Source organism: Lygodium microphyllum, unplaced genomic scaffold (genome assembly GCF_053477565.2).
Source record: "Lygodium microphyllum isolate KBCC unplaced genomic scaffold, Lygodium_microphyllum_v1.1.10 scaffold_102, whole genome shotgun sequence".
NCBI lineage: Eukaryota > Viridiplantae > Streptophyta > Polypodiopsida > Schizaeales > Lygodiaceae > Lygodium > Lygodium microphyllum.
This window is the reverse complement of record NW_028229585.1, coordinates 289,814-306,338: the sequence shown is the minus strand read 5'-3', so window position 1 is coordinate 306,338 and position 16,525 is coordinate 289,814. Positions and strand designations below refer to the sequence as shown.

Genomic DNA, 16,525 nt, shown 5'->3' with positions numbered 1-16,525 from the left:
AGCGTGCATTAAACCTCGCGGTTTCCATCAGCAAGTTACCCCAAACCTGCAGAACTACATGGCTAAGTACACTGACTCCCGCTCCCTTGTCCACAATCCCCTTTCTCGTGACATCTCCTAATGTTGCCACTGGCATGATCGCATGCATCTCCATGCCCTCCCACAAGCATTCACATGCAAGGACATAGGCATTGAGTTCAATGTGAGGCTGGGTATTTACATGGCTACATCATGGTCATGCAAGTCTACTCCTAGCTCGTTAGATCCCTCTACCCATTGCTTCAATTCTCGCCATAGTGAAGGGCTTAGCCCAAGAAAATCCCCCATCAGCAACGTTACATGAGTCGATAGCAATGTCATAAGCAAGCCATTAGCCGCTTGCCTTTCATCTTTCCCTACACTCTTTTGCCACTGGTCTTGAGTAGCTTGCCTACCGATGGCGTCTAAGCCTTGTCTTCATGACTCTACGTGAGGTGCAGATGCATCTCTTAAGTTTATGCATGTCGGCAAGACCGGCGTGCTTACACTGGAGAACTCGTTGATCTTATCTTCCATAATGGGCTCAGCATCCTTTAGATGCTCTTGGACTTCTCTCACCCACTCCTTAACTTTGTCGACTATTTCCAATTGGCACTTTGGATTAGGATAGTCCCTAACCTTGGCACTCCCGTTCTCCCCAGTTTTGGATGTTGAAGTCTCAGCCTCTGCATCCACCACTAGCTTCCCTCTCGTTAGTGTGGTTGCACTATCCGTTTTCACTGTCACTTTGGCGTCAGCCCTCTTTTTCTTCATTGGACGAGTCTTCTTTCCTATCAAGGCCATAGCTAGGTTGCTAGGTCCTGGCAATGAAATAATGGCATGCTTCATTTTTGTCCTAGTCATGACATTCAACGAGATAGGAGTGGCCTCGCCATTAAGTGTTTCAACTCCAAATAGCCCCAGAGGTACTAAAGGTACAATGGCTGAGCTAGTAGACTGTTTTTGCCTAGGACACTCCGCATATAAATGAGTGATTCCCCATCGAGGCATTTTCAAGTTGATCTTTTCTTGGTTAGCTTGTTCTCGTTCGAGGCAACGATATGAGATATGCCCTGGGTGATCACAAGTCTAGCATGAGATTGGGTCTTAGCTTTTCCCTCATAGGCCTCTACCCCTTCCCCGACCTAACACCATCACTGATATTGATCTAAAGTCCATTAAGATGGGGTTGCCCTCGTTGTCGTATGAGACATAAGTGTTTACATATGTCTCGTCTTCATTCAGCTCTTCCACATAATGTATGGAGCGTCACTCAGTGGTCCATGTGGTCTAGGTATGCCTATAGGGTTGATGTCCATTTTGGGGACAGATGGCTTGGCATCATTAGGCACTGGGAGAGATAATGGAGCTCCCCTTCCAAATTCTTGTCCAGCTCTAGCTTCATGTCCACCAATTCTTGGCTCATGTCAATACTTTTCCCTTTCTCTTGATTACTCTAACTAGATCTCTCACTAGCAGTGGCAACTCTCTTTGAGGCTCTAGAGGGTGCACTATCTCGGCTTGTGACTCTCAAGCTCTTCTCTTTGAGCAGGTTGTCTACACGTATGGCTTCCTCGAAGACCCTAGCTATCGTGTCCCTTTGCATGTTCAAGTTGCCTACCAAGGCCTTGTAGAGCTCTTCACTCCTAATTCTGCTTATGAATATGGTAGAGACAACTCGCGGACTAGATCACTTTGCGGCTAAGATTCTATTAAAGGGACTCCTCACATGGGTAATGTAATCTCTAATGTGCTCCTTGTCCTTTTGACTAACATTCATCAATCAAACAATAAGGTTATCTAAGTACCCTAACTCAAAGAATCTCTTGATGAAGAGACTCTTGAGGGTATTGAAGTTACTGCATTCGATATCATCTAGACTAGTGTACCAAGTCTATCCTTTATCTCTGAGGCAAAGATTGAAAGCTGGCACACATTGAGCAGGGTCCGTTAGGCCATGCACCTCATACACCTGCTTGAATTGCTCTATGAAGCTATATAGGTTGTTGTTGGGCTTGTCGGGTTGCTTGGCAACTACGAGTATCTTCAATTAGCTCCTCGAATTTGAAGTGATTCCTAGTCCCACTAGCAACACAATCGTGTTGTCTATAAATCTCTTTGTGAGAAGCTCATTCAATGTGAGATCAACTTCTAACGCTCTTTTCCCCTCAGCATTGAGTCCTGTCCTATTCCGATTTGGCAAGCACAAAAACTCATTGAACCTCTCGCATTTCTATTTTATGCCTCATTCTTTGAGCTTGCTACTCCTAGTTATAAGCAACTATACACCCTGCAGTGCCTTCTTCTTGGTCAATTTCTGCTCTTCCTCAAGGGCAGCTATGATATCCTCAACCGGTCTACCATGATGCTCCATCTTGGTTTGTAAATTGTATCAATTGATCATTTGTTGGATATTGACTGGGAACTCTCCCAAGTTGAGCTGGTCGTTCTCACTATTGAAGCTTGGTCCTGACAACTTGTCAACCTCTTGGTCCACTAGGCTATCGATCAAACTGATCAACTTAAGTAAGGTTGAGTCCCTAATCATGTCAGTCTTCTCACTCTCCAAAAAGCTTGCTTTTGATACCTCGTTTCCTTGGTCGTGCATTTGAGATTTTAAGGTCTTATCCTATTAGTTGGTTCATTCAGGTTGCTTATCTTGCATGTGAGTTCCTTGTTAGTTTAGTCAGTCCTCAAATTTAAGTGTGCTTAAGTGTTCATGGGGTGCTTTTCATGTGCGTAGTCCAAAATCATACTTTCTGCTTTTTGAGTGCACTTCAAGTGATTATTTAGGCAGTGTGTGATTGTGACGAAAACAATGTGATGCAACACACTTTTCTAATTCACTCCCTCAGGTGGTCACTCTAACAAGTTCGATTGGGTTCTTTAAGGAAGGCATTTCAGATGAGTGGTCTAAGGGGCTTTGTTTGGGTCGCTTCCTAGGCAGCTGACTTGCAATCTTGAAGTCTAGAGGCTCTATGAGCCATCCGATGTGTTTGGATACCTACAGGAGTGTTGCCTTGCTTCAGGTTGAGCTCTACTTGGCATGGGATGTGCTGGATTGGTCAGTTTTCAAGTTATGGTTAGTATGTCTGATTATCAGGGTTCGATTCCCAGAATCAAACTCTCCGATTCTGAGCATATTCGAGTGAGAAAATCGAACTGTTCGAGTCCGAGTCTCATATTTGAGATGATTGTCCGAATTGGGCGGTCTGAGTCGTCCAGTCGTCCACTGACTGGGTGGGGTTGGTTGTCCAATTTTGAGCCATACCCGCGACTTGGACTAGCTTGTGTTGTCCGATCGGACGAAGTACTACAAGTGTCCGAGTGGACCGAATCAGACTATCCAAGTCCGAGTGTCTGACTCTGGGAATTGAACTCCACAACGACAAGTGTCCGAATTTGGTGGCACAAACGGCCCGCAAGCCAAGTTTCGATTTGCTAATCCCTAGAGGTAATGTTGATCCCTAGGCTCTTCTAGAATCAACAATCAAGAGCTAAGGAAGGTTTGCATATACTTGGAGTAGTTGAAAACCTCTGAATCGGTATGCTCGATCTTACCTTTGCCCTAGAGCTCCAACACACTCTCTCTCTCTTTCTCTCTCTCAAAGCCCTAAAACTAAAAGTGAGCTCTCTTTCCCCTTTCTTAGGATTTTAGACCCCCTCTCCAACACTCCTTAGATGCCTTTTCCTCTTCTTTCCTGAATTTCAACTCCATTTCCGTTCGATTTAGGTCTGCTGTTGTGCAAAACCCTACTATGGTTTTCTTCCATTTTCCCTATTTTTTCTACCTAAATGCCTACCAATCCCTACAAATCACAAGAAAATGCTAATGCTAATCAAACCAACTTATCCAAACTTCAGAAATCCAAAACACTTACTTGCAACGAAGATCATATACCCTTTCTTCCTACCTATCTACCTTAAGCACCAATTTTGGGAAAACCCTCCAATGCTTGATTTGGAGTGCGCAAGTACTCAAGGCTCGCATCCATTAGTCCCAGCAATGGAACCAAAATGTGGGAGCTTTCACTTGACTGCCAAGACCCATAGACTGCTTATCGCTCAAGCGTTTCAAGCCAAATGCTAATGGCTACCTCTCACATAGCCTACAAGTGTAGTGAGCTTATCTCAATGCCTGATCGAGTACCCTCCTCTCTCAAGCACGCCGATAGCTCCACAATCCGAGATGCAAGCTCAAGCAAACTCAATCCTCCACCTTCAAGCTTCATGCTCCATAGTTGCGCATGTGAGACAAGAGAAGAGAAGAGAAGATAGGATGGGAGGAGAAGATGGAGAGTTTCTCCACCACGGTCCCTCACCCTCACACTCTCACAATCCCTCTCTCAAGCACAAGCACAAGCAAGAAGAAGAAGAAGAAGAATAGCCACTTTTGCCACACACCAAGAATGAGCTTCTCTATTCACTTTTTAGCTTTTATACATGCCCCTATCCCTTTTTTTACATGACTGCAACCATCTTGCCAAGGTCTTCTTTTCCTATTCCTTTCTATTTACATTATGCCTTCACCTATGCCCATCTACTCTTTACAAGTTACATAGGAGGAAGCTTGGAGCTCTTTTATAAAAATTTGGAGGCGCCTTTATATTTTAAAATGTGCCTTTGCCTTTACCTCAACTTTTAAGGTTGCTCTTGCTCTTTTGGTCTTTTCTCCTTTTATCCTTTTATCAAGCGGCCGCTTTTTTTCTTTGCTCTGCATTTTTTAATTTTCTTCACTTCCTTTTTCTCTATCGTCTTGCATTGGGGTTAACAACTACCATCCTACAAATGAGTACCACAATGTTGTGCCATATCATCCAACATTACTAATCTTATGGGGAGCCCACATAAACATTCAATGAGTAACAAACTCATCCATCTCATTCTACATGCTCAAGTATGCAATGAATGCCAAGCTAATGTGTAGATTAAACATTCAAACAGAAGATGCCAGCCAAGAGGCTAGGTTTACAAGGCTTGGATTCGAAGAAGCAAAGGTTAATCTCTATCGCACGACTTTCCAAGTCAATATCTCGTATCAAAGCATTCTTGAAGTATATAAAAGTTCCAATACTGTGACAAAAAGCGAAGCTATAATACATAGACACCTACGCTACTAGCATACAACAATGAAAGCTCACAAGGACAAGACATATTGTCACGCATCCCATGAACCTATATCACACCTAATTATCATGCTTAGACAACTTGACATTCCACTAATATCATAAGAACTTCAACACCCCCAAAGATGCATCTACATCTAATCTCAATGTCACACTATAAGACACTTATTGAAACATCATTGAAGATCACAAAAGACTAGTACAATTTACTAATTTTCATCCGAATAATAAGTGACAAAAATTTAACACAACCATACTATTAGAATGCCAACTTAATGATCTCGTCATGAACAAGGAAGACCTTGAAATGGGCATCACCAAGTATACACAAAGAAATTGTTTCTTATATTGCTTGGGGAGTCTTTTTCGATGGACTCTTTTGCACCAAGAGCGAGTGGTTGTCCTTCTTCGACCCTTACCACCAACTAGAGCAAACACCAATGCATTCTACTCCTCCAATCAAGCTTTATGGTCAAGGATTATGATCTAGAATAAAACAAAGACAATGTACCATCAAGAATGTTGGAGCATAAAGAAGCAATAATATCCTTGCAAGCATGTTATGTAGGAGACTCTATTCACAAATGGGGACCAACTTTTTAATACCTGCTTTAGCCTAGTCAGATAGGGGCCAATGGACGCTGGATAGAAATGTATTTAATTGCAAAGAAAGTGAGGAGCCAATCGAATACACATACTGAAGAAGATAAGAAAAAAGGAAGAAGAGATAGTTCATAGGAGCTCGCAAACATTGTTTGTGGGCTTGTATCATCTTAGCACAAGTATCATCAATTTCCTTGAAGCAAACCCCTGTCCTATTAGATCACTATCTATGAGTGGCTTCTTCGCAAGCTATCTTTCATAGGAACAAAAAGGCCAAAGTATGCTACTATTACCATGCCAGCCCCTCCTTTCGAAAGAAGGGTTCAACAACTAGGTGGGTTTCAAGGTTAATAACCCCACTCACCTTGGCACTCTCTAGCACCACATTGTGCAGGTGGGGTTAATGGAACCCGAGTCTTCCCACTCCCAATAGGTGAGACACAGCCCTCACAATATGAGGATTATCTCAATATGCTTGTCCTTATGGCAGTGTATATGAACTGCATGGTGACAAGTTCTCAAAATGAGAAAATCATAACTACAATGACTGTGACATGTGTTAAGCTGTCATTCCTCACAGCAAACACCTAGGCTCCAGGAATCCACCCCCCACTCGCCCGTAACCCAATCACAATACAAAGAAAGAGAGAACAAGCCATTCGTAAGCTTGTGAGATAGGGCGTCATAAACCATTGCATACATCCATACCATAAATCACTGCAACAAATATTATGCAGGGGATTCCTTACAGTAGGTAACTGCTCAAAGCAGAAAAGCATGTCACTAGCAGTAGATATTCAACTGGCAGTTCAAGGCATTTCATTGCATCCATGTTCATGCAGGTGACAAAGTATACACTTAAAAAATGGCCCAACAATTCTCCTTCCATGTCATCCATATTGTTCCTCCTGGATTCTTCCTCTTGGTGATCCAGGGATTTTCCTTTTGCCTTGTTCGAGTCATGACTGTTGAGCATCACCCAAAGGCCCTGCCTCCCTTCCAGTAGAGGAAATGGTAAGGTTAATGGTTTCAGCCAATCTGATTCAATACACCAATGAAGGTCAAGAACACATGGGGCACATCATGAGGCCATTTTCATTACACTCAGAGCATCGAGTGATGCAATCCAACTGATCCAAGACTTTACAGCTACCACTACAAGTGAGACAAGGGATAAATCTCACATCACCACAACCATCACAAACCTTCCTGAAAAGGCCAAAGGTGGGCAAATCCTCAATCAACCTGATCAGGACGCCATCTTCATGGAGTTGCTTCACTTCTTCTGCCCCTCCAATATATCTTCCTTTGATAAACAGCCTGGGAACCTGTAATCTCTTGCTGCCTAGCAAGTCTGTCAGCTCTTCTCTAAACCTAGAGTGCATCCACACATCTCTCTCATCCACATGAACACCCAAGCCTTGCAAGATGAGTCGCAACATACAACAATCCTCATAAGTCTTTCTGACCCCCCTTAAGCTAGTAAAATACAAGACCACCTTTTCCTCGCCCCTAGGTGGGCACCTAACCTCAAAACTGTACAAATCAGGGAAGGCCCGCTTTCTTAATGGTGAGAACATACCAGGCCATGCTTTCCTGTCTAATGTGTCTTTCAGATGGTCTTCTCCAACTGTGCCTGAGAGCTCCAAGTTTGAACTTTCAGCATCCGAACTGGTTTCAGATGATGCCCAAATGTTGTTGTCTGATGAGGGTACTGATGAAGAAGACAATGATGAAGAAGACGACGACGACGTGTTTCCTATAGTAGTGGGATTAAGAACCATCCAATCACCTTCAGACAGATTAGCTGCTTGCAAGGATTGCTCAAATACGTTCAGCAAAGATGGATCAAAGAGAGGGCTTTCAGATCCCTTCAAAGGGCTTTTCAGGGGGCTCCTTACTGGACTTTTCAGACTCTGGAATGTGTCGTGCTGCTTGGAGTATGCACTCAAGCACAGACTTGCATCCTGCCCACAGACATCCATATTACTCTTACATTGATCTTTTTCCCACATTGGAGACCCAATTTCAGCAAAACAAGAATCCAGGCCATGCACAATGCTGAAGGACAAGGATTTTTCTACAGCGCGTCGTTTTGGAGCCCCCTTCGCTTTGAAGAACATGGAAGCTTCACTGTCTGCTGCACAAGGAACACTCGAATGACCAACGGGAGAAACATCCTGCGTGTGATGATGAGGCAGTTGATCATCACTCCCAACGTGGGATTCAAGATCCTCCCCATCTTCAAGCCCTTCCATCAGTTCCCAAGTATTAATTGTCTCAAGATCTCCTTCACCCTCTGGCATCTCCATCACAGGTTTGAGCTTCAGGCTTGAGATCAACTGCTTGGAATTCAACCCGTGCAACGAGTGGCTGTCCTGTCCAGCTCCGTCGGAAGAGCTTCGCCTATTACAATGTTCCATGAACTTATCAGCCAACCGTTCTCCATGTTTATCAGTATTCATCATGATCCCCTCTCCATGTCTTTCCATCTTCATGATGCCATAAGAGCTAGAAGTTAACGAGACCACATGTGAGATTTCTTCTTCGTCTTCGGACTGGTAATGGATGGGCTCTGAGGTGCTCCGCGACAGCGGTGCATACCAGCTTGCTCTAGCAGAGGAGTGCTTGCGGCCTTGTTTAGACGAAGTGCACCCCATTGCTGGTGTGAGGTGTAAGCTCACAGACTGTGTCAGAGAGCTCCTATGGTGAGGATATCTAAATGACGCCTGTGGTGAGAAGAAGATGAAAATGATGCCTGTGAGGTTATGGTGAAAAGAACAGGAACCAGAGGGAACCCTCTGAGTCTGCAATCCTGATGATAATGAAGAGACAGGGGAAATCCTGATAACAATGATGATGAAACAGGGGCTTCTTTATCGATCAGAGGGCCAGACAAGCGGGTACCAAAAAGATTAAAGCCTGTAAAAAGGGTTGGATTTGACAGCAGAAGCGCCGAAAATCGATGCATGCAGACAATGGAATGGGGGGAAAGCGAAGCAGGAAAGAGACTCAGAGATGAATCATGGAAGGGGGGAAAGTGAAACAGAAAGGGAAACTCAGAGATGTATGTATTATGGAAAGGCAAGGGGGGGGAAGCTGATACAGATCAAAAGGAGGGAGGCTGAACTTTTGGGGTAGGAAATGAAAGTATTGAGGGCACCGAGTGCAAGCTTGGCTATGGCGGCACATTATTATTTGAGGGGGCGGAGCTACAGCGCAGCTGCCGTAAGGAAATTTTCAAAAGCGAAAAGCGCGTGGTAGCGGCAGACAGATTCCAGAAGAGAGACAGATAAATAGACGTAGAGAGACAAATACATAGACACAGAGAGAGAGAGAGAGACAGAGAGAGAGGTACACTGCTCTGCTATATTTTATGTTGTGTACGTTGGGGGGTTTCAAAACCGAGTCTTTTGAAATTCCTTTTGTTTTGTCGTCTGAAAGCGAACCATCTCTTCTTCTTCCTTCTTCTTCTTCCTTCTCGTTCCTGTGCGCGTCTGACTGGTTCCAATCTCCTCCCTCTCTGTCGTTAAAGAGCCATTCAAACCGGCAGCATCAAATGGGCCCCCCCCACCCTTCCCCCCGGGCTACAAGCTTCCCGAATCCCTACTTTCCTAGCTGCTAAAAAGCTGGCCTGCATTCGTCAACAGTCTCCTACATAACACGCTTGCACGTTCCTTGAATTTGCATGGATCATGGACCATGGAACATGGACCATGGCCCCCCCCCCCTCGGAGCAATACAGGAAAAACACATATTTATTTGCATTGTCGTGCAAGATAGATCATAGAGTAGATCATCAAAACATCACAATTCATGGTGTTAATAGATAGGTTGGCAGCCCCAAATTGAGGCATATGAGTACACAAACAAAAAATAAGTCACACAAGTCATATCGACCTGCCTTAGCCTGCACAATTTAATGTTGGGGACGTGTGCATGGGTATCACTTGCTTTCACTCCACATTGTTGTGGGCAGAATGTACAATGAGAGTGATGCCACACGCAAACCAACAAGACATCGCCTTGGTCTTGCTGGTCAAAGTCTTCACGTGTGGTAGCAGTTTCGACAAGCGAGGAATGACTTTCCTCTTTGGCAGATGCACCGACAAATACCGCTTTCCAATCAGCACATGTCATCTCTCTCTCCCTCTCTCGCATGCAAATGTATGCAGGCCCCTTCTCCCTTTCACCATATTCATCTTTCTCTGCAACTTGTGACCATATCTGCTCTATATTGTGATTGGCAGACCCTATCGCCATATATCTCTCCTACTCACGCTCCTTGTCTTTATAATTGCATGTTGCATTTGGAACAAAATACCTACTATTGTGTGTCCTCACTATTCAACTCATGGTTCTCTCTCTCTCTCTCTCTCTCTCTCTCTCTCTCTCTCTCTCTCTCTCTCTCTCTCTCTCTCTCTCTCTCTCTCTCTCTCTCTCTCTCTCTCTCTCTCTCTCTCTCTCTCTCTCTCTCTCTCTCTTCAAAGGGCCACACCAATAAACACGGACACTCAAGTCATGTGAAATGCGAACACTGAGCAATACGTAGAGGGAGGAGAGCAGGCACATGCACTTTTGGCACTTGCAGCGATCACATGTACATGCTTCTATGGACAAGGAAGGGGGCCACTTCAATGTTGTGAGACTTGATGCATCCGAGTAGATCCAAGGAAGGATTCCCATCTTCCATGTGACTCATTGCATTCCTCTTGAGAGTTATCTTGATGCTTCTATACTTGAACGACAATGTGAAATGGTTATCGGGATTTAAGATGCAACTGTTGTTGTGGCAGGACCTTTTTGCTTTGTGCATAGAAAGACATACTACATAATTTTTAAAATTTGAAAATCAGGGCAGCATGTTTGTAGCGCATAAGTGTTGATGGCTCCTTGGGCGGTTTAGGGGGAGAAGTGTCGGTGGCTCTATTTTGTAGAGGGACTAAACTGCTACATTGGTTGTTGTATGCAGCATGCCATCTTGGAGTGCATTGTTTGCAGGTTATGTTGAACATAGGATATATGCGATAGTGTTGAATTGCACAAAAAAAAGCTCATTGCATTAGACAATTGTGTTTGATAAGATGTTGTTTCCTTAAGCTTACATTGATAGACATCTATGTGAAATGTGATTCAATCATGGAAGAAAAAATTGGATAGGATTGGCTGTCACTTTAAAGTGCACTATCCTGGATTGCACTGTGTACAGTGTGTACAATCTAGGTTTGAAGAGATAGTGCTGAGTTGTTTCAAACATATGCAACTTTGTATGACAAATACAGGGTCTTAATGCATTAATAATCAAACAATGAAAACAGAATGATGAACATCTACATGAACAGACACATGAAACAGTATTCCATTAGAGAATTTGATGAAGCAAAGTTTCATTTTCAGAGCTTCATCTTTCTTTTCATTTGGACAATAACACGTGTGTGACCAACAATTTGCATTGACCTTCACTGACTGATACTTGTTGCTATTCAACAGATCATGTCTTGCTTCATGCCATCTGCCGGTGGACGTCGCTTTCTCGACTCCTTCGATATATCAAAGAAAGTCCATGGTTGTAGGCACAAGTGGACTTGAATGCCCAGCTGGATGTGAATGAAGTGGATGTTGTCCCTAGCTCTCAACTAAATACATCTTTTTTGGACTATGCATTATATCATAACTGCTCTTCTCCAAAGCAATATTCCTCTTTGCATCCATCCCAACTATCTAGGTCTTCTACATTTCATTGTAGCCAGTCTCAAACATATACCCCATATGATATCAATTTGGATGATGTCACCCCAACTTGTCTCTCTACTATGCCAAGACAAACTTTTGGTATTTCCCAACTTATAGGTGATTACTCTAAACAAGTGGCAATGCATCCCTCCCCTACACGTGAGACAATTACTTCAATTGCTACAACAAGACACAAGAGAAATGATGCTAGTGCCCTATTTATGATCATGGCTATACACCCATGATGGGAATCAACCTCCCATTAATTGCCCATCAAACACAAATGCTAGTGACCCTCCAGTCCATGAGGCCGTCACTGAGGATGATAACAATGCTCCATACAATGGCTCATCAGGAAGAGCTCATTGGGACCTTCGATCGATTGGCATCCTGGCTAAGTGTAAGAAAGCCTATGATGAGGGTAGGTTGGATGGTGGATTAATGAAGTCTATTAAAACCAGAGGGGAGCAGTGGAAAGACATTGCAAAAATGTGTGCAAATAGACACCTTTTGGTCACTGCAAAGCAAGCATGCTTGAAATGGACAACAATGTGGCCTAGTTATCAGCAAATCAGTGACTAGAAGCGACATATTCCGAGTGGGAAAAGTAGTTACTTCTCCATGACTACGACGAGCGGAACCAAGCGAACTTTAGGTCTCTCACTTTCGAATGTGAGGTCTATGATGTGCTACATTAGCATTTTGGGAGAGAGTGCTGTGTGAAATCTACAATAGAGGTGGTTGATTCTTGTGACCCAACACCCTCATGTACTTGAGCAAGTATTATTTTGCTTCTACATCTACTTAGAAGCTACCTTTTTATTGGTGCATCTAAATTTTAGGTTTTGTGCCTTCTTGTGTGCCCATGGCATTTTGTTTTTTTTTGCTTTTGCAATATGCATATCTTTCCAATAAGCTACGATTTGTTTTCGTAGTAGGCACCCAAGCTAGTGGGAGGGTCCCCTTGGCACCCTTCAATCCAAATACATCAGGGGAGACTCTTGTGACATTCTCGACATGCATTCAATGGAAGACCAAGAAAAGGGTGTATGAGGTAGATGTGGGCTTGAAACCAGCCAATGTTGATCTTCCTAAAGGAATGGAACCAGTAGAAGGTGGGGATGTGCCCAACGTCACCATGACAACACTCTATTATAGCAAGAGTTACAATGAGAGTCAGTTCAGGCAACATTGCAAGCTGCAAATACCATTGCTTCATCAATAAAGGATGTGGCAAGTGCCATTAGCCGGCTTGCAGATAGATTTTAAGGAAATAGATTTGTATTAGCCAATTTTTGTTTCTTTGTTAAGACAATTCTTCATGTTATGTATCCATCTCTGTTCTTGCTATGTACTAGATCTTGTTATTGGAAACAATGGACTGCTACTTGCTATGATTGATGTTAGAAATAGGAATGTAGAAGAGGATCTTGTTTCTTGAAATTGAGAAACATCTTGTGTGCCAGTTTCTTAAATCCTTGAGTGAAAGATTCACTATAATTGAATATTATTTTGTCCCACTCATTAGAATCATTGATTAGTGTTACCATATTGCCAGGTTACATGTCAAGAACAATAGATTGCAATTTTTTTATGTTTGTACTAAGTTGTTGTCCATGTTGTGGTTGCGAAGATCTTTGATTTCCTGGTTCTCAAATAGTTGTGTCTAATGTTTGAGGTACAATGCAAAATGCTACTATGATGCCTACATGCGTACCCACGGTACTCCTCACAAGTGCCATCACATTGTGGCAAACAATATTTATACTTTTGTATTTTGGCCAAAGTTTCATGTTCTTGGCAAATCTATCTAAATGTTTCCAGGTTCAGTCTTGAATTTGTGCTTGGTGGAAACATGATTAATTGACTGTGTCTTTTGAGCTCTATTTCGTGAACATGACATTTTGATAAACATGTTGTCTATGTCACTTTGAGAGGAGCATATACTAGCCAGTGCAATGAGGTAATGCTGTCAATCATGCTGCTAACAATTGTCCTTTTCCTATTTCATTAGTGTGCTTGATTGCAACACATGTGGATTGTAATGATTTTGTCATATTCATTATCATGAAAGCCTTACTAAAACCAATTTTTGTAATTTGCAGGGATACTTCCACAAGACTATGTATATGAAGGGATGACCAATGCAATGGTTCCTTGGATAAGTACTAAGAAGAAAAATTTGCACTGGATGGGTTGTTGGATCAAATGTTAGTGTTCCCTTGTAGCATTATCTTTTTCATTCTCAGTGATGAAATCAAGATAAAGGTTCATTTCATTGCTTGTTAGATCATATGTATGTTTAGTGGTGTGCGAAACTTGCAGCATATGCTTACCAAGTGAAGAAGACCAAGCTCGCTTGTGTCTCCAAGATCAATGTTCTAAATTTGCATGGATTCTAGATTGCATCTACCTTTGTTTGTATACCAGTTTTGGTATATATTCACAATATCAGATTTTGAAGGCTTGTTGGAATGGAAGTATGTTTGTTGGATTGCATTTGCAAGGTGATGTGTCTCAATTTCCATCACACTTGTAAATTGATGGTTTATTCCTAGATAGTGGGTGAGAGAAGTCTCTATTCATGCACTTGGAGTGCAGGGGGCAGTGTCTCAACTTCCCTCACACTTGTAAAAATGATGGTTTATTGCTACATGGATGAGAGCAACCTCTATGTTTGTTGGCAGTAGCAGCACAATGATATTCCATAATGAGCATGCAATGGCAGTGGCGTTTACTAGAACAAGCATGCATATGCAAAGATGCACTATAGAATGTCAATTATAGGTACAATGCACAATGCACCAGCATATTCCATCAAACAAAAAAGAGAGGCCATGACAATGGAATATATAATGTTGGTGAAGGAAGATTATATGCATATACACTAGAAAGTCTCGTGTATGGTCTTCCATCAAAGATGAAAATTTCATGTTGATAGCTTCAATTTCGAGTTCTTAATGGTCTATGGTGCAATGCAAAATGCCCAGACTATATGACAAAGAGAAGCAGCTTCTGTACTTATTGGCAGCCCCAATAAGGAAATATATGAAATTGAAGATGCAGTGGCAATATTGTTTTGTGCAAATGAACATGCAATGGCAATAGTATTTAGTGGAACAAACATGCATACGCTTAAATATGTTGCAATGTTTTAGCACATTTTGGGATTACAGTTGCAGTGTACAATGGATCATCATATCCAATGAAAGAAAAAAGGGCTAACATGAAAATGACTTCCATCTTGTTGCGAAAAGATGATTATATGCATTTGGACAACATGATGGCATATGTTTGGACCTCAAACAGATATGCTTTTTTTGGAGCAAAACTGTTGGTTTTTCATGCACACATGATGGGAAATCTTTGTGAATCTAGGAAGCAGAACAATGAGTGAGATAATAGCATGTTGGCTAGGATAGAAATCCCTTTTGCTTGACATCAAATCAGCTGACCCATAAATTTTAGTGTATGCCTATGATGATGATAAACTTTTCTTCATTCAATACAGCTTGTTTTTGTTACAGAAACTGTACCAAGGTATTTGTAGCAACTTATATTGGTACAGCTTGAGATTGTCTATGAGTAGCTAGTTGATTGCTAAAGTACACTATAAGTGTAGGCAATAGAAGATTGTCATTGGTGCAAGTATCTTTTGCAAGGAGACATGTTGGTCTTTCAAGTAGCCATATCTAGAAACCTAGGGAAACTAGGAAGCATGAAAAGGGTCAAATAAAATCATATTATCTAGGATAGTTAACTACAGTGTAAAACTATGATGTTGATGAACTTGTTTTCATTCAAAATAGCTAGTACCAATAATGGTGACCATTGCATTGTATTAGCAGTAATTTATGATGATACAGCTTGACATATATTATGAGTAGTTGGCTTGCTGCTATAGTCTATTGAAATTGCACACAAAAGTGCATAGTCTTTGTTGTGTGTAAGTTTCTTGAGCAGACCTATTGTATGATATGATGACATGTTGGGATACCTCAAAGAAACCATGAAACTACAAAAAGGGACAAGTAATATGATATCAGATCAAGGCGGGGCAGAGAGTTTGTGGCTTGATCGAAGTGAAGATTGTTTGAGGTAGACTGAGATGGAGCAAAGCATTGTCCTCAATAAGATAGTTAGGACACTTCCTGGAATTGAAATGTTGGACAAAGCTCAAGCTCATGGAGCCAATAATTGTACAAATCTGTATTTGTATGTTGTAACTAATATTATAGGATCTATTTTGCCTTTCTTGGGTTCTCTTTTCTATTGTTCAGTTGTTCTTTAACTATATGTCTTGCAATCTAGCACTATAATATTAGAGGATCTATATGAAATCATTAAAGCTAAATTGCAAATGGAGATATAGACACCATTCCCAAAGATTGCGAATATTTTGAAGGGTGATGAAGAGTTATGATACTGGAAACACAACATCTTTGTGACTGCTAGAGGATATTGCAGCTCAAACACAACACATGATGAACTCTAATTAGTAGTAGAATGGTAGGAGACAATTTTCATACCGATTTTCTCAAGTGTCACATCTTAACTAAATGTTTGAAATACCAAGGATTTACGAGAGGTGTTGAAACTAGCCAGTAATATGAGATTAACTTACACTAAGATCTTAAGTAGCTGAACTAGCATACTCACAAGGACAGCCATGTAGACACCAATAAGGTCAAAAACACAAGCAGCAGGTAGAAGAGTGGCCAAAATGGGCAAGATTGCCTACTTGGAGGCCAACAAGGCATGTGCATAGTAGGCACTGACAAAAATCCAAGGGCCTTGCCAGGCTTTTCATGTATGTGTTAGAAGTGCACTGAATCCTGGACTAGCATAAACAAAAGAGTCAAAGAAGTGTATGTGACAAAAATATGGAAACAAGAGAGTACACTTTACAAATATCCCTCCTTTGTAGCTCATGCTTTACTTTATCCTTCATTTGTTAGCCATCCAAATGGAATTAAAAAAAGTGAGTCCAACTCACATGCTTTCTTTGATCAACCTACTCCAATTGACAATACTAGTGCACAACT

At 41.9% G+C, this 16,525-nt stretch overlaps 1 protein-coding gene across 1 annotated transcript; it reads right to left on the bottom strand.

Moving 5' to 3' along the window:
• Window positions 1-5,540: 5,540 nt before the first annotated feature.
• LOC148008642 (uncharacterized) lies at window positions 5,541-9,032 on the bottom strand. The gene has a single exon (XM_087674126.1). It carries the CDS (start codon window positions 8,405-8,407, stop codon window positions 6,809-6,811), a length of 1,599 nt encoding a protein of 532 aa, XP_087530252.1. The 5' UTR covers window positions 8,408-9,032; the 3' UTR covers window positions 5,541-6,808.
• Between the last annotated feature and the right edge of the window lie 7,493 nt (window positions 9,033-16,525).

Excerpts from the sequence above, each read along its gene's own strand:
- LOC148008642 (XM_087674126.1), bottom strand. The coding sequence starts at position 8,407 with ATGGGGTGCACTTCGTCTAAACAAGGCCGCAAGCACTCCTCTGCTAGA.